Source organism: Micropterus dolomieu, linkage group LG04 (assembly GCF_021292245.1).
Source record: "Micropterus dolomieu isolate WLL.071019.BEF.003 ecotype Adirondacks linkage group LG04, ASM2129224v1, whole genome shotgun sequence".
In the NCBI taxonomy this organism is placed as follows: domain Eukaryota; kingdom Metazoa; phylum Chordata; class Actinopteri; order Centrarchiformes; family Centrarchidae; genus Micropterus; species Micropterus dolomieu.
Window position 1 is genome coordinate 5,164,334 of NC_060153.1, and position 26,019 is coordinate 5,190,352.

The 26,019-nt window shown below is 39.5% G+C and overlaps 1 protein-coding gene across 12 annotated transcripts in view; it reads right to left on the bottom strand.

The window, feature by feature from the left end:
• Positions 1-26,019, bottom strand: part of sorbs2a (sorbin and SH3 domain containing 2a) — an 89,451-nt gene that overhangs the window by 23,938 nt on the left and 39,494 nt on the right. For 7 of the 12 annotated variants that reach the window (XM_046048154.1, XM_046048152.1, XM_046048151.1 and 4 more), the window contains exons 2-10: positions 21,233-21,412; positions 10,481-10,536; positions 8,846-8,935; positions 6,631-6,657; positions 6,359-6,483; positions 5,431-6,063; positions 4,237-4,662; positions 2,141-2,267; positions 1,407-1,582 (exon numbers count right to left, since the gene is read on the bottom strand). In XM_046048154.1, the coding sequence (XP_045904110.1) occupies positions 1,407-1,582; positions 2,141-2,267; positions 4,237-4,662; positions 5,431-6,063; positions 6,359-6,483; positions 6,631-6,657; positions 8,846-8,935; positions 10,481-10,490 (1,614 nt within the window). In that variant the 5' untranslated portion in view covers positions 10,491-10,536; positions 21,233-21,412. Of the gene's footprint in view, positions 1-1,406; positions 1,583-2,140; positions 2,268-4,236; positions 4,663-5,430; positions 6,064-6,358; positions 6,484-6,630; positions 6,658-8,726; positions 8,775-8,845; positions 8,936-10,480; positions 10,537-21,232; positions 21,413-26,019 lie in introns of those variants that run through there. The other 5 variants (XM_046048157.1, XM_046048159.1, XM_046048160.1 and 2 more) reach the window with 5 other exon arrangements.

Genomic DNA, 26,019 nt, shown 5'->3' on the forward strand with positions numbered 1-26,019 from the left:
GAATAGTTTGTTTACTTTTCCAAATAATGTGGCTGAAGTTTTAATTAATTAATTTTTCCCTGCTCCTCCTCCTGATCTAAGAATCAGGTGATGGAGGTGTCCTATGGCAACCCAGTCAAACCTGAAGGATTTGATTTAAATCCCTCTTGTCTTTATACCTTGTGTACATATCCTTTTTCGCTGGGAAATAGGTCACATTACAGAAGATAAAGACGCTCTACCTTCTGTTTCACTGTGACGTCAAGAGAAAAATATATGTTGCATTCAATCACTGCATATTGTACAGTATGGTATGTTTTTTGTGTTCTTCGGCCAGTCTGACGTTTTCCCTGCTTACTAACAAAGAAGTGAAAAAAAAAAACCACGATGCTTATTCATCATTCAAAAGATCTAATTGTGTGTAAAGTTGATATTTCAGCTTTCAGACATCCTCCATGTTGCCACAATAGCCAAACATATAGCCAAAACAGCAAGACAAATGCATAACAGTGTTATCAGTAACTTGATAAAGTACTATGGCGTTTAGAGAAATTGATTTCAGCAGGTTTTGTTTCGCAGCACAGAGGATAAAGAAGCCATGTTGCTACAAAACTAAAGTGGGAGCTTTTGGTGCTTTGCGTGCAAAATCCAGGAGAAACCCTGGTATGTGTGTCTTTGTGTATGTAGTATGGACAACAGCCACTTCAAAAAAGAGCTATCAAATGGCAGAGAGACTTAATCCTCTCTTTATTCAGTAGCACTAAACACTGTGTCTGGACTCTGGTCAGAGAAGAGGTAGTTTGGCTCCACAGTGAAGGAGTGTGTGTGACCGAGCATGTAGCAGTGGCACGGCCAATTACCACTTCACTCTCCACGGTTACTAAAAGAAGTGCCCACAAAAATGTTTGTCTGCTCACAACAAGAAGCATCTGTTTTTCTTCTTTCCTGTTGTTTTATTTCCTTTGCACCTTTTGTCTTTGCTTTTACTGCCCACCTCTCATTTTTCCAGTAACTTTCTATTGCTCACTCATCAACATGTCTGCCTTTAAACACTGCTGTTTAAGAAATGTATAGCTGAGTGAAGTGTTAATATATGAAATGCCTTAGAGAAAACACACAGTCACAGGCTTTAGCACTGCAAGGTCCTCGCTGCTTACTTGACAAAGACCTCGTCTGAGCTCATCTTTTTAACTAGCACACAGAGGGAGAGTAAAAGAAACACTGAGAGATGGGGGAGTGAGACAGGAAGGGCTTTTAATATGGGTGAAAAGCTGCTGACAGCTGAAAGTAATTCCCTCTCATGAGCCTGATCACATATCAAGACAACAGAAATGGACCAAGAGATACTCCAGTGCAACACTACAGTATCTAACTGAGCCAGTCTGCTGCTAACCAAAGTGTTTAGCTCCGTGTATGTTTGACCTCACCGTGCGGATGGCAATAGGGATGCCAGACTCGTCCACGGGGCCGATGCCTTCATAATGAGGGGCTTTAATTACGGACACCCTTTTCTCTTCTTCTGAGAAGCGGGCAATGGGCACAGTGCTGCTGACGCTGGTGTGGCCCGACACCACAGACTCTCTGGTAACTGACTCGCTACCCTCTAGATATAAGGAGGAAGAGGAGAGAAAAGAGAGACACACTGTCAGTTGACCTTACTAATAATGATCAGAAATAGAACAGAAATCCATGTTCAGGCACCAACACCAGCTGAACAAGCAAACACTAAATCATCCTAAGACTAACTGCTTTTTTGTATGCTTCAAGATCATGGTAGTAGTACAAGAACAACCATTCTATTTCTCACCATTTTGTAGTGATGATTTTCTTACTGTGCTCCACAACTGAATGGTTCTGTCTTCTACTAATGGGTGTACACATATCATATCCTGGCATTCATCAGTTCTTAAAAGTACTTAGCAGGTTTTATAAATATGATATGCAACCAAGACCGGTTTAATGCTTTTTCTTTGTTGTAGGTTCTTAGGGAGAGCAGGATGTTCTGAAGCAAATATGTAATGTACTTGTCAAAGCATCATGACTTCCCTAATCATGCATGTGGATGATTTTCTTATAGTGAGCAGAGATATTTTCAAAAGATTGTTATAAAAAATGTGGTGTCCTTGGCTCAAATAAAAAGAAAAAAAGATCAGGGACTCACCTGAACTCCTGCTCTGTCTCTGGAGCCCAGTGTGGAGTGAGGCGGGGGGAGGAGGATAGGACGGGGGAGAGAGGGGCCTCTGCGGATGGCTAGTGCTTCCGTTCATAGTTTGAGAGAGGACCTGGCCCTAGGAGTGACCCACAAGCCAGAAACGGAGATAATCAGCCGACACTAATCTCAAATGGCAGCAAAATGTACAAATTCGAATTTACCATTTACTATAGTGGAGAATGTTCTTGTTCTGCCCTACATGACCAGATAATTAAAGAGTGTAATGGTAAAAAACAAGAGAATTATTCATTTTTTAAAATCCATTATTAGTCATCATATTGCTATCAGCGATTTAAAGGGGTAGAGGAACCTAGTATGGAAAGTAATGTACATGTAGACAGATACTGGGGCTGTTGTGATTCATAGGATTAGCTGAATCTGAAGGGACTGTACAACGTAATAACAGTTAGTAAGGGAAAGGAAGGGGCACTTAATGAATCACTTCACTTCAAAACAGACAGAAGAGATTAAAACAGTGACGGTAAACAAATATAACTTTTCCAGATTCACAAACATTTCATTATGGATTAGTTTTGACATAAACAAGACAATGGACATGATAAAGTTACAATGGGAGGCTCTTCTGAAGAATGCTCTCCCATTCAATATGACACGGGAACATGTGATTTCATCTGACAAAGGATAAAAACAGTATTTTAATTTAAAGGCCTGTGTGTTCAGATCAAAGACTCTAAAACCATGATGATAGCTCTAAAACCAATGACTACTGTACCTAGCAAAAGGAAATTCCACATTATTTACATGAAAGCAACCCACAAACACTGTGTTGACAACATGTTTCAGCCGTGTTTATTCAGTCGTCCCTCTCATGTATCTGATGGAACAGATACGCTTCTATTTTAAACAATCCAGCTGTCTAAAGGCCACGTAACAGCTTGCATATTGCACCATCGACGTGTAACTGTGTATTTTATGCTTCAAGTCTACTTCTTTCCGTTTTATGCTCATTGGGCTATGAGTGCTGCTAAAACATGGGTGACCTAGACTCAGTACCATGCCTGAACGCATCCAGCAGAGACAAAGACAAAGCAGTGAAGCTGGTGCTCTGCTAACCTTCTGCTCTTGCTACGCCTCCTGTGTAGACACAATGTTAGTCCTACATCTTCCTTGTGTAGTTCTAAAAGTAAAGTGGATAATTCAATGACCGTGACTGCTGTTACTGTGATTATAATGCCAGAGCTAATAATCCCAAACCAAGTGTTTGAAGCTGGCCATTAGAACATGGCTCCAGTCTGGACCAGTGAATAACTGGCCACTGTCTCTAATTTTCAAAAGTTTCAAAAGTCTGGTTGCTCTTGTGAACGGCTCTTCCCTGGGTTGGAGAAGCAACCATGCAAATCAGAACCTTTGTAGGTGGGACAGAATGTATGGTTGGAGTTAAAAGTGACAATTGCACCTTTAATTGACAGGAAACTAGGAAAATATTTTTACAACTGGAAAAACAAGGTCAACATGGAAATTTATGCCATAATCTAGAGATGTACTATTCTTTCTCAGCGTCCCTTACATTGATTTCCCGGACAATATAATGAACTGACAGGAAACATAGCTACAATCCTCATGCATATTACATTATTACACCCTCCTATTACCCCTGGACACGTTTAGTCTTTAAAAGATACCAGTAACCTGCAGCCAACTGTTTCCAACTTCACCCTGCAACAACTTCTCTGAAAAACGGTTTTATCTGATCATACATGTTTGATAAGAACTGGCCTTTAAGAGACAGTATGATTGCATTGGATTGCAAAAGAAAAGGCATAACAAAAAGAAACAAAGACAAACACACTTAGAGTTCTAATGAGTACAGACACATTAACATAATAAGGGAACATAGTGGGCTGAATTAAATGCTCGATCTGAGAGGTGGGTTGTAGTTGATGGTTAGTAAAAGGTAAAAAATCGGCAGTAATAACACATTTTGTGAAGGTTTGGTTCAGCCATCCAAATGAGTTGGGAGAGGGAGGGGACCATTTGTTTTTGGTAATGATGGTGTTACAGCAGTGACTTGTTGGGATAATTACGTTAGTGACAGTGGCTGCTGCCGCAGTGGAGGCCACAGAGGTTGTTAGCACATCATCAGGGCCAGCAGTGGAAGTGTAGGTAGAGACATGGCTGAGGGTGGGCGACGGCGTGGGCGAGGCGCCAGGTGAGTCCAGGCTACAGATCTGCAGCTCGTCCAGCAGACCCGCTGTGGATGACGAGTAGTGGCTGAGAGCTGACACCGTCACGGGGGAAGCCGAGGGTGATACGCAGCCAAAGATGCTCGCACTGGTGACTGTGGTAAAGCTCGGCCCACTGACTGCGCCAGCTGTGCTGCCAGCTCCACTAGGAACATACGGGGTGGGCGATAGAGTCTTGGGCATTAAGCCTGACAGGTAGTCGAGTGATTCTGAGCTGTGGTAGCGATAAGGGGAGTGCCGTGCTCTGTGGTCGGGGGAGGGAGGTCCCTGGTGTTGGAGGGAGAAGGAGTTGATTGGGGAAGGAGGAAAGGAGGAGAGTGCTTAGTGATATCACTCATTAGCCACACTGTCACAAAGGATGTGTGGAAGTAACATATGAGCCTAACAGAAGGTGAAAAGCTGTTGTGAAACCACACTGAAGTGTAATGAGGCTGCAGCATCATCTTCTGAAACATGACTAATGCTGTGAATCGACGAGGCTCTGTTAGTTCAAACTCTGTGGAAGGCAGCAAATAAAGTACACAGACAGTTACAGTGTTAAAAAAAAAAATGAAACAGTTGTGTGTTGCACATATAGTATGAGCTCACACATTTGAAGAACCAATTAGTTTGGTTGGTTGGATGGCAGCACCAAGACTAACAAACTAAAGGGCAACACACATAAGCAGCATATGACGTGCATTATGTTTTCTATGTAAAGCCAAACACGAGTGGCTTCAAGGAACACCACTGTCAGAATTCTCAGTGTTCGTGTGCATCACAACACCAGAAAAACAAAGCGATTTAATCACTTTTGTGCCACAGAATTTGGCACATCCCGGCTACAGTACCTTGACTACTTCTTCTATTTGTATGGTGTGTTCATGGTGTGCCACGAGTGTCAAATGATGTGACGCAGCCAGTGTGTTACCCTTTATTCACTCTTGATGTCACCAAGATAAAAACGCAGGGATGTTGTATTATAGTGACCTTAAAATGAACACAATCATTGCTTTTTTTTTGGTATATTGTTAGAATATGTAGTCAGTTATGTACCAACAGTTCTGCAGCAGAGGGTCTTGGTGGAACTGCAGGAGGAGCCTTCGTTATCTCCACCTTGGATGGAGCTGGACTTGGGCTTTGATTTGGGGCTTGATCTGGGACCTTGAGTTCCACTGTGTTGTTTGTAGGCTCTCGATGTTTTATATTCTCAGGACCCAAGTATACAGAAAGTGTGGCTGCATGTGTTAGGGGCTGAGACATGGTGGGATACCTTTGTGGAGGCGGGGAAGTGCATGGAGGGGGTTGGGGGTCAAGGCAAGAGTTGAGGTGAGCTGGGGGGTCAGCGATGGTAACAGGGGTTAATTTGAGGGAAGATACCTTACGCTCCTGGGCCTGTGTATTAGTGGTGGAAGATCCACTAGAGTTGCTAACATAACTTGGGACAGTGGACTGATGTGCCTGTTGGACTGGGTTTGTACTTGTCTCTGAGTAGGAGTAAGAAGATGCACTACTAATAGTGTAGGACTCTTTTAAAACGGTTTTCTCATTCTGAGTGAACGTTAGCATTCCAGGGCTAAAATCATTAGCCAGGGCAATGAGGGAGCTGTAGTCTGGTGGATTAGTGCCAGTGGGCGATAAGTGGAAACTCTCTCTCCTGGGGGGTGGCAATGGCACGTGATTGATATCCTGATTGGCCAATTAGAATGCAACAGCCAAAAGAAGTTCAAGCAACAACAACAAAAATAATCAGTGGAAAGCTTTTATACAATCATCAAGTTGTTCCAAAGACATACTTAGAAATACAGCCTAGTTCTGTGTTAATTATCCATAATTATGGTGGTTTGTGGTATGATTAAGAATACCAATTTTCTTATACCTTTACAAGCCAAACACAATTTTTTTAATTAAAATCTAAATATAACTAAAAAAGAAAAAATGGAAAATGTCAACATCTGTGAGTGTGGTGTGCGAGACATTTTACCGGTGTTGGTGATTTTTTGTCCTGTAGGTTGGGCCTGACGCTGCGGAAGCCTTTGGCAGCAAGAGATGAGCTGCTGGCGTCTCCATTCTTGAGGCCATCTGTTGCACTGCGTGACCGCCAAGAATCTGAAGAAAAATAATAATATTAACATCACACACTGCTTTGGGTTTTGAATAAGTTTCCTTTCTCTTATTGGGTGTTTCAAAGCTTCTATTGTCACGTGCAATGTCAAGATTCTCCACCTCAAGTCACCAAAAGAAACAGAGACTTACCCAAGTCTGATGAGTGAGAATCACTCCCTGGGGAAGAGAGAAGACACAACAATAATCAGTGATATGACTCAATGTGTGATCACATTCATCCCTGCTACAAATCTCAATACTAATGCATAAGATTACATCTAAGTAGACATCATCTCACAAAATGCTTGTTGGAATGATTTGTATGACAGAGACTCGGTGATGGGGTTAAAGGAGTTAACACAGGGCTGAAAAGACACAGACCGAAGAGGAAAAAGCACAGAACAATTCTTAAGGACTGCATGACTTATCCTGACGTGTTACACAATATCGCCAGCTTTTAGCATTCACAAGAACTCTCTGAATTAGCAACCACTTTCTTATAAGTCTGCAACCACATGATCCACGTGATCACGATGAACAACTGCTACTGCTTCTAATACTAATGCTAGTGATGCTTATTAGTACCAGATAGTACCATTACCAGATAATGTAGTTTTACTGTGAACCTTTGAAGATGGAAACAAGAAAACACTAATTCATTGGGCAAACTAACAATTGGTTAGCATTCAAGGTTCAAGATGCTGTTGCCAAAGACATATACATAAAGACAAAACTCTCACAGCATTACCAGCATAAATGAATGATATAGCAATAGATTATTTGTATGAAAGTGGGCTTACTTCAGAAGGTTGCTCTTTATATACAGTGGGTACACCTCTATAGATTATTAACAGATTCTGACTCTGATACAGAAATAAGCACAGAGTGTGTGGTCTTAATGGCCATTTCAGGTGGCTTCATGCCGTTTCTTTTCAGTTAGACTCAGAGTTTAAAATGATTAATATAAAAAAGCCTAGATATTTAGAAAGCTTTTGGGGGCTTGTGCAGCTTGCCCCGATATATGTTGGCAAGTGCAAGTTAGCACGAGCCACAATAGCCACATTTATGGGAAATACACCCATTGAAACTGAATCGAAGGTTTAAATAAACCAGAAGTATCGGACAGCTGCGGATGCGGACTACTTCTGTTAACTACTATCTGGAGTCAGCTTTGCGGACTCGTTGCACACATGCACAGGAGATTGGTTGGTGCCCTGGTAGCGTAGTGGGTCACAAAAAACGGGAGGAACACGGATGTCCGCACAGAGCCTACGCGTACACCCCGTGATGACGATTTTTTGGTACTCGTGGAAGCGGAAAGTATAAGACTTGCTTAATGCTCTAGTTGCTGAAGGGTGGTTTGATCAGAACTACTCCTTCTATATCTGAACAGCATCTCAGTTTCACACAGTGTCCTACTATTGTTTAATTAAGCTGACAGTGCTAGAATGTCTACATGGGTGCAGCTGTTAACCTGGATGCTGAAAATGTTCAGGCACAAACACTGCTCTTTCAGCAGAGGAAAGGGACAGGCAGCTTGTAGCCTCTGGAAGCTGAGAAAATACTTTACCTTTAGGTCTTCCCTAATCTCTCTAAGGTTTAATTAAGTGTGACAAAAATAAGTAGCAATTTTAGAACACGGGAGCTTATACATACAGCAGATCTGTTGTATGTTTGCTTACATGAAACTGAAACACTGATCAGGAAGAATAAAGCAGAGTGGTGCCATTTAGTCAACATAAGTCAACACAGCAAGCCCATTCAAGGGCATTTCCACATTCTCCAAGAGCTCAGGGTCAAGGGAGCTGTGCCATGTCTAAACAATCAATGTTGACTGAGGAGAAAGAGTAAGGAAAAACAGTGATTCAAAAACTGTAAGACAACAGGAAGAGTAGAATAAACTACCCATAAAGAGGGGGAAATGGTATGAAGCAGTGTGAGAGCATGATATATGAGAGCTGCCAAAAGGAAGGAAAGATATCAACAACAGGGGAGGTGCAGTATGACATATGACTGATTTAGTAGGCAAAAACAAGACCAAGACGGAAGAGACTAAACAAAAGGAAACAAAAGAATTGTACAATGAACTGATTAGAAAAAAATGTAATCCCGCATTCCAAAAATTGCTTAAGCATACTGAGTCAGCCGCAGCCTATTTAAAAGTATTTCAAATATGCTAAAGCCACATCAGGTTGATAAAGCCTAAACATGACTCTGAAGAACAACAAGGCACTTTTTAGACTTACCTCACGCTTTGACCGTTTAGTCCAGTCAGAACCTGAAGTTGCCTGCTGGAATTTTGCTACTTATTTAGCTCTTCTTGTTGAAACATGTTGATTTGTAGTGTGTTTGTGAGTGTTAGTACCTGTGCCTAGATTTGGTGAGCTCTGGACCCTCTTCATGGGAGAGAGTATGAGTGACAAGCCCACACTTTTGCGAGCGAATCCTCCGCTATCTGAGAAATCATAGCCAGGCAGGTGGTCATACAAGCAGAAGCAGCAGTGCACATGCACATGCATATATTATATATACACACACACACACACACACACACACACACACACACACACACACACACACACACACACACACACACACACACGTGTATGGAGTCAGATCAATCAATATTAATGGATGCACAGAGAAGGATTCACACATTTATTTTGGGATTTATATACATAAAAAAAAAAGACTCTTCCCAGAAGAATATTTTTCACTGCAGGCAAAAATATTTGTAAACCTTATTTTTTTAATTGACTTTGTTGAATTCGTCTGTGTACATTCATTTATACTGAGACTGATCTAGCTCCGTACAAATGAGCTCAGGCAGAAACATAACGCAAACAAATGGAGGCAAAGCACGTGCATTTAAACAGCCTGATCTTTACTGCATGAGCTCAGGATATGCAGTGAAAGTGGTGTACAGAACAATTACAAAGTGTAATTGTAAAGTAGAGGTTTGAAGACGCTGCATGGCATTAGATTACATTAGCCTAACTTTTCAGTCAGACACAGTTTGCTTATGACAACAGGAAGTGTCATGACTTTGATAAGAATAATGTGATGCATTTACATAACATGGGGGACATTTGTTAATAGTGGAGAAATCAAGTTTCAATATCGTATAAAATTTATAATAACAAATATCCTTAAAACTCTGTTTACCGGTCTGCTGAAATACTTATGAAACACCTCTAACTTAATGTAGTAAAATGCCTACACTCATTTTTAGTAAAACAACAAGCTGTAGTTCTTCTGTAAGGCAATCTTGTTTTGTTTCTCCGTCAAATAATTTTGTATTATTATTCTTGTCTTTCAACACATGACAAAGAAAATCTGTATTGTAAATGCAGGCGAACAACTAAGAGTCAGGCTACCACTGGCAGCCACACAGAGTGGTGGTGTGTGGTGTGTAGAGAAGGCACAAAGATGGATTACTCATCATTGATTGTGCGGCTGAAATACTCACTTCAGCTTTGGATGACTTCCAAGTTTAGGACAGAGTCTTGCAAATGTATTGAAGGAGGAATACGTCACTGTGGTTAAAAGCAACAAAGCTACTATACTTGATGCCTTCAGTCACAATAACCCAGGCCCAAAATGGACCAACACCAATGTGGTGAAACAGACTCAGGGATAAAACCATAGTCTCATGACTGCGGTAGCGGAAAACTAGCACACATACCGGCTTTTAAATAGGTAGGCGGTTTGAAATGTAGAAATATAAGTTTCCACATTTACACAAGTATAAAATGTAAACAATAGATTCATGCTTATTTAATCTGTACTGTGAAATACAAGATACACTGCAAAAATGAAAACATAATAATGGACATGGACTGGATGGATGATTCCCCACCAGACATGAACATGTCATACAGTGTGTGTGTGTGTGTGTGTGTGTGTGTGTGTGTGTGTGTGTGTGTGTGTGTGTTTGTGTGTGTGTGCGCAAGCGAGAGAGAGTATTTGTGTGTGTACGCATACGCGTATACTTTTATACCTGTATTCATATTGAAGAGCACTTCTTACTGATCTACTGCAGGGGGACACACCTTCCTGGAAAAAAAACAAAGTTTTTCAGACAAACAAATAATATAAATAATCCCAAATAACAATGAATATTTTCTAGAACAGCTGATTCACCCTCTAAAACAGAGCAAAAGTTACTGTCCTTTCAAGGGATTTACATCTACAAAATGATCTTAATGAGACTGCTACAAAAAACACATTATATTATGACAGTTATTGCAATTACAGACGCAACACTGTTTTGTGTAAAACTCTTTTATATTGAATCTCAAACATAAGCAATTATTTTAGAAATCCATTTATTTTGGAAAGTTGCCCGTTTCCTGCAGCCCACTAGTTCATTAGATTTTCTTTGATTCAAATAACGCCACCTAAAGAGCTAAAACCTCTGTGCAGGGAAACTCTGGACAGATTAATGATGTTTAGGAGTAGGTCTGCTGTGAGCTGACATATTGCAACTGACTGCAAGTCAGCTCAATTTTAAACTCTTTTCACACATTGAATTTTCCAATATTCAGAAAACCTATGGGCTGAAATATCGACCCCCTGGACATGAAATATGACAAACCTAGTAATGAACTCAATCATTAACTGCACTTGTGATTTTCCAGGAAATATAAGGTTTAATTAGCCCGATTTCAGACCTTGGAACCACCAACCACATCTCGGATTTGTTCACTGATTCATGTGAAGTTATCTGAAATGTCAATTCAGTCTGCTTATCAGGCTAAGGTGGCACAAATCTCTGGTTGACTATCAACATAAGGTGTGCCTGCCCTTCTGCCCAAAATGTGCCAGGATAGGCTTTAGCAACACTGAATGGGACAGAAGGATTAGAATATGGATACATGGATAATGTGGCATTGATATGAATGACCAACGGATACTGATCAAAATGATTAGGAATGCCTAAAATCTTATAGGTATAACTTTTAAACTGCTGAATGGACATCTAACAGGTAAAATGGGTGTCTTGTTTTTAAATAAGTGTTTTTTATGTGAACAGAAATGTACTGTGCTGAAACTGTCTGTGATTTGGTGTAGCTAAAAAAGGAAATAAGCTACAAAAGAGCTCCTATTATCTTCTCATAAGAGCTGTGGAAGTGCTAAATACCAGGGCTGAGCTTGGTCACTTATACACTTTCACTTCTCTTTCACTTGAATTACTATGCATCACTGTACAAAAAAGTAAGAGGTTAAATTAAATCAACACATAGTGCCTGTCATGTTCAAAAAGATGTTTAAGCCAAAGCCTAAACCCATGGAATCCAAATGTGGGAACATAACTTCTTCCTGCTGAGTGAGACTTGAATGACCTTAGCAGATGCTTACAGCACATAGATGAAACATAAATAACTTAAATGGTAAATGATAAATAATACAAAATGCCATGTTTATTGAACTATACCAATATGTGATGCCTGCCTCTTGTTATGCAGAGACCTCTTCTTGGAACTGTTGCAGTAGCATGCATGATTGATATGAATGGGGCACACATCAAAATCCAAAAGGCACAACACAGACTGTTGCATCGCTGTGTGAATGCAGGCACATGTGTGTCATCACAGGACTTAGTGTGTATGACAGATACTACAAGTGAGAGCATCCAGTGGCTGCAAAAGGGATCATACATGTCTGGTATGTAAATAACTATGACTTACACATGGCTAACCTTGCCTTACCACACACATAGATATTGCTGTGAAGTTGTGGGAATGTGATATAAAGTAGCTGTTGTTCAAATGTTAGAATAGGTGGCTCCAGAACTCTTATATACTGATATTATGACTGAGGATGATTTCAGTAACTTAACCGTAGATGTAACAGAAAGAAAGAAATAAAAAAGAAAGAGGACAAAGTCACAAATATAATTGGCAAATATATAACTACCAAATCAATCAGAATGCTCTTTTTAATTATATTCTTTTGATTTCTATGTTAAGCACGGGGGAGTAAAATGCACAGATGTTTCAGCTACGCCTTCAGTGTATCAAGTAAGTAAATCTGTACAAATTATATCACACAACAGTACATTAAAAAGTCACACACATTGTGTTTGCATAAATGAGTGGAGATCTCCCCTAGACAGAAAGTCTATGTAAGGATAAAAACACATACCCAGGTTAGCAGTTTGTGCTTAAACTCATGTTTAATCATTCTAAGCATTTGTTACAGGGTAAGACTGCAGATGGGAATTAGCTTTTAGCTATATCTGGTACAGTACATATTGTGCATGGTCCCTGTTTAATAAATAAATGAACAAACTGACAATGCAAATGGTAAATCATTGCTGGACAATTGCTTCAACACTTAACACTCTGATTGAAAGTCCTGATAATTTACAGGGGCTTATTTTGGAGAAGGCACGCAACCATATTCTGACAAGAATGTGTAAACTGCCTTAGCAGCTGGCTCTAGTGATGAGTGGCACTAGATGGAAAGCTAACATTAACATATATGTGAACATGCTGAAACTGTAACAGCTTTTCTCATATAGGGGTTGTGCGTATTGTGCTTGGACTTTTATTTGCTATCATTTATGTTGTAGGCTTTTGTTTTGCCCAAGCAGTGGCATAAGCAACACAGGTGGTGCCATTTATGTCAAAACACATAAACAGTCTTTCAATAATCGTTACAAGAGCTCTCCAGCAACAAGCATAAATTCTATATTTCACCCTCTAATATTACTAAGCATCAGTATACTATAATTTGACCACCATGTGAGTGTATCCAAACACAATTAACACTGGTGAGAAGGAAGTGCTTTTACTTGTGGGAATACATCAAGCTATGTGTCGTGCAATACTTTCAGTCCCTCAAGACCTAATCTTCACCCTCATACAGTATGCCCTCGTAAATCTATCTCTGAGAAACACACAGCGCACACACGCGCTGGGGTAAATCACGGGTCTGGCGTCGCTGGCAGTCGGCATCCAAATGATGGTCAGATTATAAACAGGATCATGTTTCTTGGGGACAGATCAGCGGCGACACAGCAGCTGTGGCCATGGTGTAATGTTATGGCTGGACACTGGAAGAAAACCTGCCAGGCTCTACCCCTCTGACAAACTCTGACTATCTGTCCAGATAAACCTTTTTAAGCTTTGAAATGTGAAATGTACAGCGCTCTCTAAAGCCGGTGATAGATCATTAGCAGCATTTCAGCATGCATATCACAGTTTGATCAAAATCTTGCCATTAACATTCAGTGAGTTCTTCTCCAAAATATAATGCTTAATGTAATACTTAGATGGGAAGTAGTGGGAATCAAACATATGTTATCCTATAATCTCTAATAATGAATAAAGTTAAATGTCAGTTACTAGAAGTTATCTCTGCACTGAATTCTACTATTTCTTTACTAAAGGAAAACTAAATGTGCTTAAAAAACAAAACAAAACAAAAACAAAAAAAAAAGGATATTAAACAAGGGGACCTTTATTTCCAAAGAGATGTTTTCAATTCTAGTCCTAGTTTTGCTGGCCAAAGCATTTGGTAAGTTCCTTTCGAGTGATTTTATTTTCTTACTTTGCCGTGGTTTATCCACTGACTGTAATTTAGGCATTGGTGGGCCACTCTGGAGACTAGTGTGTATATAATTGCTGAGTGTAATAGCTGTGGGACTGCAAATACACAAGTCAGAGCTATAAGCCACAGAAAGCAGTAATGTCCAACACCACAAGCCCATCAAGTCTCATTAGTCTGTTGAGTGACCCACTGGGACCCGTTTGGTTCATTTCAGCGGACTAATAGGGTTTGAGCTTTGAATCCTTTTGAAACATAAGACTGCAATAACTATAGCAGGAAGCTCATTCTCTTTCTTTATTGAAAGACCATTACCACTGACTTGTGCTCGTCACCAGAAACTGTTTCTGTCATGGCATGGCCATTTTCCTCCCCTTGATGACATAGTCATTTTCCACACTGAAAGAGTTTTAATATTGTTTACCTTGACAAAACTCTTGTAGGCACAAATTCAGTTCCAAAGACAAAACATCATTTGCAGTCATAATGTGGGAATTACCATGAGTAAAAGGAGTCTTTGTGCACTATTTAAATTATATCATAGAATTAGTGTGGAGACAGCAATTAGATAAAAAAACAGATGCTATTAGAGAATGAAGTTTAAGCTTATCATAAAATGTCATGAACCACTATCTTTGACCTTAGTAACCAAACAAGAGAAATTTAGCTTATACTATATGATGTTATTTTCTTTTATATATTGTTTACAATGTTTATATATTGTCATTGCCATTATTGTTATTCACCAAGTCACAGCAAATTCCTTGTGTGTATAAACCTACTTGGCAATAAAGCTGATTATGATGTCCTGAAAAAACAATAACATGAAGAAAAATGTAACCCAGACAGTATGATGGAAACACACAAGGAAGGAAAGAAAAACACAAACATGTCCTCAAAGAGCACTGGCCGGGATGCCATTAGTCACTGGCAGTCTGCCTTGGAATAGACAAAACAAGTGCCTAAAAACAAATTTCTCACCATCCCCCCATGAGAAATATTTGAACCATGAAAACATGAAATTAATAACAAGGATTTAACTGTCTGAAGAAATATTTAAGAAATTTACACAACTTTTGTTTGTGCCTACTTCACGGCTATGGATTACGGTTAATGTTGTTTGTTATTCAAGCTCATTAAACCACCTGCTCTTACAGAATGTCACTAGTAGAGACTGCAGTAGTGGATGGCAGTAAACACTGGAAATACTTTATGCTACTTTGTATTTCTACCCAATCCTTAATGTTATTTCCCTTTTTTACTTAAGTGTTTCCCTTGTTTTATACACATACAGAGAGGTAAAACTTCGGCTTTGGACAAGAGCGATATAGCGACTGTTTCAGGTTAATCAAAATGGGTCTCACTTTACTTAAAAAGCAACTACAAGCAAGAATTACATTGAAGCCCTGTTTCACTGCTGCCGACTGTAGCGTACTCGTTCAATACAGTACCAATTTCAAAAAACGTTGCCCCAATTAGTCACAGAGATAAAAACATTGGAAAACAGGGTCCAGGTAGCAAAATACCGAACTTACCCTTTTAGCTCACTAGCAAATCTTCCTACATTCATAACTTGTTCTCTGTATTTACCATTTCAGGTACTTATGAGAGTGAGTGAGTGAGTGATTTGAAAATGGCACATACTAAATAAATAAATACACCATAATGAAAAAAAAAAAATCTTATGAATGAATCCAGCAATATATATCAGTGATTATATGAAGACTCATTATAAACTATAACTTGGGATGAATTATAACTTTTAATATACATGTCTCATTGTACCCATTGAATTCATTATTTATATTTATTTAATCGTAGTTCAAATGCCATGCAATTTCAGAATGGCATTTTAACAAAGCTTTTAAAAGATCCTTTTTTTGTGTGTGCGCGCATGTTTGCAGACAGCAGCAGAGAGTGAACAATCTTTGGAGATAAGCCGACTATAGCCTCAAGGGTCTTGACCCTGGAATGGTCACTCAGACTGAGACATACTCACAGGATGTCAAAAGATTAAGCTCCTTAGCAAATCTATTTAGAGACCTAACCCAAAAAGTCATCAGATAGACATTTTCTGTTCAGCTGTTCTATATGCAAAAGCTTGTCGGCTGATTAAAGAGTAATACATTCTGTGTAAATTAATAATAAACACTATGTATTATCTGTAGTGAACATTAGTTATAAGCCTGGACTCAGGAGCTTGATTCTGATAAAACTGAAGGGCAATTCTTACTGTAGGAATCCGAAGAGAACAAATCCCTTTTCAAAATGGAAAAAGAATTTCCCTGTTGTTCCAACATAAATCCCAGTCGAGACATGGCTAGCCTGAAACCCAACTGACAGCGAGAGTCACTCCTCCAAAAAAGGCAGAATTTAGAATTACTTTATTCCTTAATTACTGAATTGGAGCCAAGTTATTTTAGTGGTGCATTTTTGTGGTAAAATGTGGGGAGTTTAGGGTTGTGGCATGAAAAACAGGCTCGGAATCAAAGTAAGCGTCTAGCTATAAGGAATGACCCATTGTGCTTTAAGTGGAGACATCATTTTACAGCTTCGAGTATTTGTAGTATTTCAAGTATTCACGTTAGACATCAAGGAAACATTTCAACCGTATATAATTTCAGTACTATAATAAAACAGTAAAGGAGAAGGATAACTGTAATATCTTGGGTTTAACAGTTAAAATTTCAAACAGTGAACTTTAAAGTTTGAATCACAGGAAATCATCAGACGCAGACAGTCTTGATCCAATTAATGTTTTACTCGAAGCCACTGCAAGCTGAAGAGACAATCAGCTAATCATCCTAACAATGCATGACTTCAGATAGAGGTTCGGCACGTCATACTAAATAGGCAATGTTGGACCATAAGCATGTAAATTTGTTGAAAGTTTATTTACATACAAGCAAGACAATAAATGAAACCAAGTTCTTCTCTATGTTTTGTTTAAAACTCTATCTTGACAGAATGGTCCAACGAAAAAAAATTACACTGGAAAAGTCAGAAAAATAAATAAATAAATAAATTCATTCCACCACAATAGTCTCATTGTTCAGTAAAATCAAATTCATTTGAGAGTGTGACATTAAGTTCGAAATCCACATCAAGGTGTGTTTAATGACTTAAGGACATTTAAATCCTTGCTGAGGGTACTTCTTAGCTGCAGTGTTAAAATCCTTTAATGCACACATCAGAATGATTATCCTGCTCATACCCTGGACACTTGCCAAAAAATGTTGAATATTCACTCATATTTGGATGTTTTGGTGTTCACGTCTTTGTAAAGAGCTTAAGCCATGCTCTTCCACAAGTCACAAATAAGGTCATCAATGTTTTAAACTTCTTTCACACAAATTTAACACTACTTGTTGTTTGATGAAGGAATATTTTATCAGCACCATGAAACTGTCCCATCACGCCATTACTGCCACTAGTTGAACAACAACCACTTCCAGCGAAGTCTCTGTTTGTTCAACCTTGCCACTCATTAGTAGACCTCCCTCTGGCTGTCTAAATGGATAGGCAAGGTCAATACAATGACCCTGCATGCCCACTCACTGCCCATACTGCAAACAACAGAGGCCCGTGTGTTCTGCAGATTGCATCACAAACCCACTAACGAGCAGAGCCACTGGCCTGAGAGCACTAATGCAATTATGCAACACAAGCCCCGGCACTGTGAGTCGGGCTATGGGGGGGAAGAAGATTGAATTGGATGTGACAATTCGTGGGTTTGTTATCTTACCATTACTATACAGGACTAAAGATGCAGATTCACTGTATATCCTGATACACGGAGAGGAAGAAACAGATTAAAAAAAAGATACGATAAAAAAAAAAGAGCATGGACAAGCACTGAAGAAAAAGGCAAATAAAAAAATAATAAACAGGAAAATATTTAGATTGCAAAGAGGATGAGAGATTATGAAAAGGAATAAGGAAGTTTGAAGACGCAAACACGGACTAAATGACATACCAATGAAAACAGGAAGAAGCCGATATTAGCAGGATTATGTAAGCTGTCTGGCTAAAGCCGTCTGGGGACACATCATCACCAGTAAACAACACCTCTAGAGCTGCCACTGTTTCATCTCCTCATCTCCAAAATGCCTACACTTCATGTAAGAGCTCTGTAATAAAGGCCAGTGATTACAAGACTACCAAACCCCAGGCTACAAACAGAGACCAACACAACAAGCTAATATAAGCAGAGCTGCAATAAAATGATAGGATGCACAAATAGGGGCACAATGTTACATGGCGCTGAATGCCAAAGCAATTTCAAAGATGAAACTTGAGCTTTTCCTGACTAGACGGTTTGGCTTTCACTTTTTCAAATGGTGGAGAACAACTGCTGGTCACCTCGACATCTCAAACACTTTCAGTTTAAAATGTGATATTTGAAGTGTAATGCTGTCAGCTGAAGACAAACTAAACCACACTGCATGTTACATGGTATGCTCACAATATAGTGAGCACAGGCTCTAGCAAAGCAAAAAATAGAGTCCTTTCTCAAAATGCTTCAGGGATGATTATCTTTATGAGCTTTTAACGGCAAGAATCCATGGCAGGTAAATGCAACCTAATGCAAGTGAACAGAGACAAACTAAGATGAGTACCAAAGCATAACAGGCCATAGTCATAAAAGACCGTAAAGAGGTTGTAAATTACACTTAATCCGTTGTGTGCTTTTAAATATGAGTTTTCTAAATCATGTCCATAACTTTCAGAAATAATTTCCATGGCTGACAAATGCCGATTTAATTGCCCAACACTATTTAGTAATTAAGATGCCTGCCTAAGATGTGTTATAAGAGGCCTAATAGAGAAAAGACTTTCAGAAGAATGCAGAAATTAGCTTATTCAAACATTGGGATAATAAATCTATCTAGAGAATGAGGAAGGGATGGTGAAGCAGCAGTGAAGAAATTAATCCTGAAAAATAGTCTCTTTCTGTACTTACAGCTAAATCCATTGTAAACACTGCTTATTATTAATCACTCTTGTGGAAAAGTTAGTTCCATACAAAATGCAGCTTGGCACTGAAGAAGCCTTGTAGATCACTGCTGCTTAACAGGAAAAAAGTGAGCAGCTAAAAAACAATATAAGTATCTTCCATCTAGAAATATTTGATATCACAGAGAGAAACGTTGCTGCAAATTATATCCCAATGTACAGTTTGTTTAGTAAAGACTTTGTTTGCGTCATTAGATTTTGAAAATGTTATAAAAGAAGCACAAAAGCAAAATATTGCAGATACATACTTTGATGACAAAAAAGTCTGTCATTTGACATAAGGGGTACACTACAGCAGAATGGCTATCAACTGTGGCTAACATTACATTCCCAGTGCACAGTCTGGATTCCCCAGGTACCGGTGTTAAGTGTCGAGCATGAAGATAAGAGGAACTTGATTAGCAGGGGTGCTATATTTACTACCATTAGACGGGACCCTTTACCCTCTAAGGTTCACCGGGAAAATCCTGTACTTTGTGTGTAAAACATGGAGGAAATATTATCGTTTTTCATTTTTAAATTTCTAAAATTCAGCAGTTAACAAGAAATGGCAGATCTTACCATCACAACAGGAAATATCGCAGAGAGGTGACCGTATCCATTTACCTCAGTCACTATGCATCAGACTCCAACTTTTGAGACTTTTGTTTATGTGTGGGCACAATAACAGATCTAACCGTTGCAATTAACCACAAAAACCTACTTCCTCTTACAGAACTTTGTTTATGTTATTGGTAATGATAATAATAAGAAGAATGAATCAACATATTCACAAGGTATTTTTAAATGTTTGTTTCATGTCAGACAGATAAAGAAAGCTGCCTGTTTACTGAGAGTATCACACATTCAGATGAGACTAAAATTCAAGAGCAACGTGTTATTCTGACACATTTGTGTGCTTCTAAACAAATACCCAGAACCATAAAGAAATGACAAAGAGGAGGGCAAAACAGAGCTGAAGTAACAAGGGATTTAAGGTTTTCAATGTGCTGAAAGTGAGTAGTATTCATAGTACACAGCTCTGATAAACTCCCTGATTTGCAGGACACACATACCTCAAAACATTTGGTACTGTGTTCTAGACATATAAATAAATAAATCTGCGTTTGAGAGGGATTTATTTTGGTCTCTGACACTGTAGAGATCTGCAAACAAATAAAGTTTTAGTGGGACTGGAATGAATCCTTTATATGTATTTATAATCACACCATGGAAAAATGGGGTGCGCTGTGACGTTTACAGGGAACAGACAAAATGCCTCACTGTATGTCAGGACCAGGAGGAAGGTAACCAAGCAAACCCATGCTACAAGCCGAGGCTGGGAACCACCCCTTACTGTGTACCCAAGGGGTCAAGGTGACATTCCACAACACCTCTGAGACTGGCCTAATGGAGGGATTGGTGCATGGCTTTTGTTGAGTGGGAAAGAAGATACCACGAAAAAGTGTGTAACAAGAGATGGAAGTATGTAAAAAAGGACAGGAGGAGGAAAATGAGTTTCTGAAGCAAAATTATTGGAGGGTAAGAGGGGAATTGAAAGAGGAAAAAAATAAAACCTTTCTCCACATTTAGTCAAAAATTCAACAGATTATTTTTTGCTGTATACATTAAATGTTCCCTTTTCAGTTAAAAAATTACAAACATCAAACCTTAATTAACCTTTTAGGTTGATGTAAACTTTTCAGTCCACAAAACTGTAATCTAAGTTATTGGCTGATGCTATTTCGGAGGTGACCACGGTAGCAGCCACTGTTTTATTTGACACAATTTCCCCCGTCCACTGTCACAAAAAACAAAAATTCCACTCTTGGTCTATAATTTTGCGTTCTGGCAGAGCAGATAAATACTAACCCTTTTGGTGTTTGGGTTGTAAAATCTATTCAGATCCGTTTTAATTTGCATTCCCTTTAAAGCATCAATGTGTCCATAGCAAGTAAATATGGACACATCACTAATAGTAGACAGCACTATGTGATTGGTTGTGTGTGTTTTGAAATGTGACATTAAAGACGGTTTTTAACTGAAATTTAAATAAAACAGTTCTCCTGAAAAAGCACATGAGCGCATTATTTCGTAATGAAATTCAACTCTGCGGTATCTTTTGTGACATTTAATCCTAAAACCTTGACCTCTCAACCAGCCGAGTGCAGGTGCAACAGTCCATCAAGCAGAGAACTCTTACCGTCATAAAACCAAAAGACTGGAGACTTGCTAAGAAGAGTAAGGTATAGGTGAGCTGTGAGTCCAAGTGCCTTTTCCTTCCTCTTCTATCCTGACTTGTGTTTCCTTCCTCTTCCCTCTGCTCAGGAGAAGTCTCTCCTCCCGGTCAAGCTTTATTCCGAGATCTTACCCCGTTTAATGCCTGGGAAGCACAGAGACAACAGAACAAGGAGAAAGTTAGAGAGGCAAAGAGAGGGAGTGACAGAGAAAGAGAGTTCCCCGTTTGGGTGAAGCAGTGATCAGATACGGCTATTTTCAGACTCAGGCATGCTCGTCTATGAGACTGGAAAGTTACCCCCCAGTGTATGGGTGGGGGCTAAGTGACAGGGCTGACTATCTCTATTTTACCACACGCACACATGTTTGCATGCATGCATACCACACAATATGCACACACACACACACACACACACACACACACACACACACACACACACACGCATGCAAAGACAGACCATAATTATACACACAATTACATACTGTACTCACAACAACACAGTCACATACACATTGTGTACAGGTACTATAGGTACACCTCTGATGATTTAGGCCTGGTTAAATGAACTAGGTTTAGGAGAGCTGTGGGAGCAAACAGAGAGGGGTGTTACAGAGCCTCCACACGCTCATCACTCCTCCCGGGCTTTAATGTCACACAGCAGCCAGTGTAGTCAGTGTGGGGCTATGTAAAGTGGACTACACCGCGCAGAAACTGACAGGAGTGTCAGATTTTTCTCACATGAGATTTTCTTTCACTTTCTGTTGCTGACACTTTGATTGCCTGTGAAGAAGGGTCGCTCAGAGATGTGCAATTGAACACGCACAAGCATGGAGAGAGAAACACACGCACTAACTGCTACCTTTTTTGTCACAAATAAACTAAGTGCAGTCAGTGTCATATTAGACAGTAATTATATACAGACTAATTATGTGTCCACTCATTTGTATCATTAATAATCTTACTGCTGTCTAATCCATATGGGAATGTATATTTGGAAATGACCACACACACACACACACACACACACACACACACACACACGAGGGGGTCAGCCAGAAGCACCTCTAGACCCCAGACTCCCTGCTATTCCCAGAATGATGATGTAACTACTGCTATTAGCATCTGATATTTAGAGCCTGGACACCTAAAACCAACCAGGAAGCTACTGTGCAAGATGCTTTTTCAGACGATTTCCACCTCCTCCCTTCACACACATACTTGACAATAAACAAAACAGGCACAAAAATCTGCAACTAACAAATGACTGTGTAGTAAGGTTCAGGAAGGGTTCAGCAGTCACTACAATGGAAATCTGTTAACTTACGGTGATGAGGCTCCATTAGCAGCAAGATTGCTGAGTGGTGACTTATTTTTCCCTTACAAAAAGCTGATAGCCAAAATAACTGTGATTCTAACTATGACATCACCTCGGTCCACAACCTGTCTTAAGATGTCATGCTAATAACTAAAAACAAACCCTTGTGTAGGTCTACAACTTAAATGGACCCATTATTGCTAGTGTATCAAAAACAATAAGTCCAGGTATAACCCACAAAAGGTAAAAAATTTAACTCATGAACAAGCTCAGTCAAGTGTCAACATGTTGCCAACCTTTAAATCAAGCACAGATGGACTTAGTTGAGTTGTCCTGGATCAACACTATTTGTGTCCACTGTCATCATGCCTTTTGATGAAGTGGTAATGTAAAAATCCCATTTACACGGGTACAGATGGCTCCAATGATAAGTAGCACTGCTGTAACTATGTCCACCCCCAAACACCCGAGCTTCAGGCCTTGGGGTTCCCACAGCCAATTACAGTGATTGGTGTGTCAGTAGACATGGTTTGCCAGTAGGCATGATCAAACAGCAGTTGGCTCCCAGAAATTTGTGGTCACGTGCCAAGGATCATGAAGGTATGGTGAAAAGCTCACAACTGACAGGTGCTAATGATGTAAACTTGGGGCCAGAATCAGGGGAGTATCAGGAGACCAATAAAACACTGAAAGGCCAAAACAACTGAGTTTAGTTCTCTATTATAATCATCACCTTTTTACTTTAGACATGACCCTTTAACCTGCATGAGGCTTTACAAAACATGACCGACAAGATGTCCATCAACATCTGAACTAACTATTGCTGAACGGTTTCTGACGTTTGATGGATGTCATTTTACAGTTCAGGATCCCATCCCTCATGCATTCAAACTAAAATGTGACTTTGATAAGCATCTCCTATCACGTTTCGCATGTGAAGGAATGATTTATACAAACAATTAAAACTAACATGGCACAGCAGTAGCTTGGGAATGATCTCATTAAAGTACCAGAGCAAAGTATTTTTATAGCGACCGACACACACTCATACTCAAACACATAGACACTTTGACCTATGCGCCACTCCGGACTACAGTGGCCGCGTCGACATGATCTCACCCGTACAGTTTCAACACCTAATTCATTATCAGCTTCTGCAAGGCCCTGCCATTCCCAGTTAAGTAAGTGGCAGGTTATAAAAAGCAGAAGCGCCATGCATACACATTAGTAAGTGTCACTTACTGGAAAACACTTAAACCTGGGAGCAGATCAAAAAAGAAAAAATATATATCCACAAATATGTTGTTCAACAGAGACAGTGCCAACCTCTTGTTGCTTTGCAACACACAATGCAGAGGAATATGAGCTAGTAGGAGCTCATAGTGTTTTGTGTTGATACAGATAATACAAGTTTTTAGATGGAATTAAGCTTATAGAAGTAATTCATAATACATTTCAAACCAGCTGACCATAAATTTCATAATAATTTACACAGCCATTGATTAGAAGAATCCCACAAAAACTCTCTTACAACACAACAGATGGACACATTTTACTCCACATCATTACATATTTTAAACAGTAAAGTATTAGCTTTTTGATTGTTGTAGTGAACGCAGGCAGAATGTAACAAAGCATATAGCTTTCCTTAAGACCTTTCAGAATTGCCTAGGTTGATCTCTTATGGGTATGGAAATACTACAGCAGCGAAAAAGTGTGGTGCTGCATGTGTTTCTGTTTAAAACGAACACAAATGATAAAAACTATGTTGCATGTGCTTCTCCATTCACCACAATCTGCAAGCACCAGGAAGCAAACACTTGTCTAACACCATCTCAAGCTCAGCAGACAAAATTTGTGAATTCTCACCTAACTTGTGCGCTCAAGGTAGTCTTCCAACACTTTATCCGAGTTTAGCAGAACAGACTATTTCCTCTCTCGTGTGTCGCTAATAAGTTTAAAGTATGTCTTGATCCTTGACTACTTATGACCTGTTTTATACTCATGCAATACATTTATGACCACTGAAATGAATACATTTCATTCACTGAACTGAAATAGTATTTAGATGCCAGGATAATTAAAAACAAATGTAGGATCCTGGCTGGGAAGGACAGTTCTAAGTAAAGATAGGTAGGTAGGAAAGTACATTTACTTCTCACAAAATAGTGAAATTGAGTTTGTAACTCCCTTCTGCTACATAGCATACAATATACATTAAAATAGAAGTAATTATAAAAATGGTAAACAGAAATAAACTATGATCAGTGGAGCAGTGCTGAGAATGAATTTGAGCTTTGGATAGCTTGGGGGAAAAAGCTGCTCTGCAGTCTGGTGGTGCGGCAGCTGAAACTTCTACATCTCTTCCCAGAAGGCAGCAGGGTGAACAAGCTGTGGCTGGGGTGGGTACTGTCCTTTAGTATCCTTTCTGCTCGGCGCACCTCACCTCACTGATTAAGAAAAAAAAAGATGTACCAGTAAACTAATTTATTTTTTGATATTTTATTAATTATGCACTTGTGAGTTGCACTGCAGGGCATATTAGCCAATCATTTCAGGTTGTCTAAAACTTATTTTAAAACACATTTTAAATGAAACACACACACACAGTGCACTTTCCTTGGTATCCTCATTTTCTGTTTCTGTCTCTGTGCACCAGAATGCCACTATTTCCAATCAGTGTCCAAACAGTGTGTGTGACGCAAGATGATTCCCCTAGTGTCCATTGTTAGTTATTGCAAATGTGGAACTTAATAAGACTGAGCTTTGTTTTCCCACAAGGTGACATAACTACCTACTTTTATAGTTGGACTGTCTAATCTTTCAAAATAATCACTTTTTTAATGAATCGATACATTCAACATTATTATGACATCCTGGGCTTAAACTGACACAGAAACACTGATCATTCCCATCAATCTCCACTGCCGATATCAAATGTTTATAAAAGGAAATTGGCTCGGCAGTTAGGGTAAAAAGTGATTATCAAACAGCCCGGTCCTTGAGAAAGCTCAGGCAGCAAGCATGCCATGCAAGCGGCCTCTATTATCAGTGAGACCAGTGAAGAATTAGGCAAGCTTTTCACACACCACTTGATCCATGACATCAGCCTCTGAAGAAGGGCAGTGAGGGGGGGGAAGATGAAGGAGGGAAACACACCACAGGGACAATGAGGAAAATAGAGGGCAGCAAAATAACAGACAAAGGGAAATTAAAAGGCGTGTGCGTGAGATAGAGAGAGCTTAAGAGAGTGACAGAGAGAGAAAAAGAAAGTGAACTATGAGAGTAAACCTCTGCTACATTCTGTACTTTCAAGAGAAAATGCATCACATTCTGCTATAGCCTGATGGCCATGATCCCCTTTCCTTCTCTCACACAAACATGCATGTGCATGTACACACACACACACACACACACACACACACACACACACACA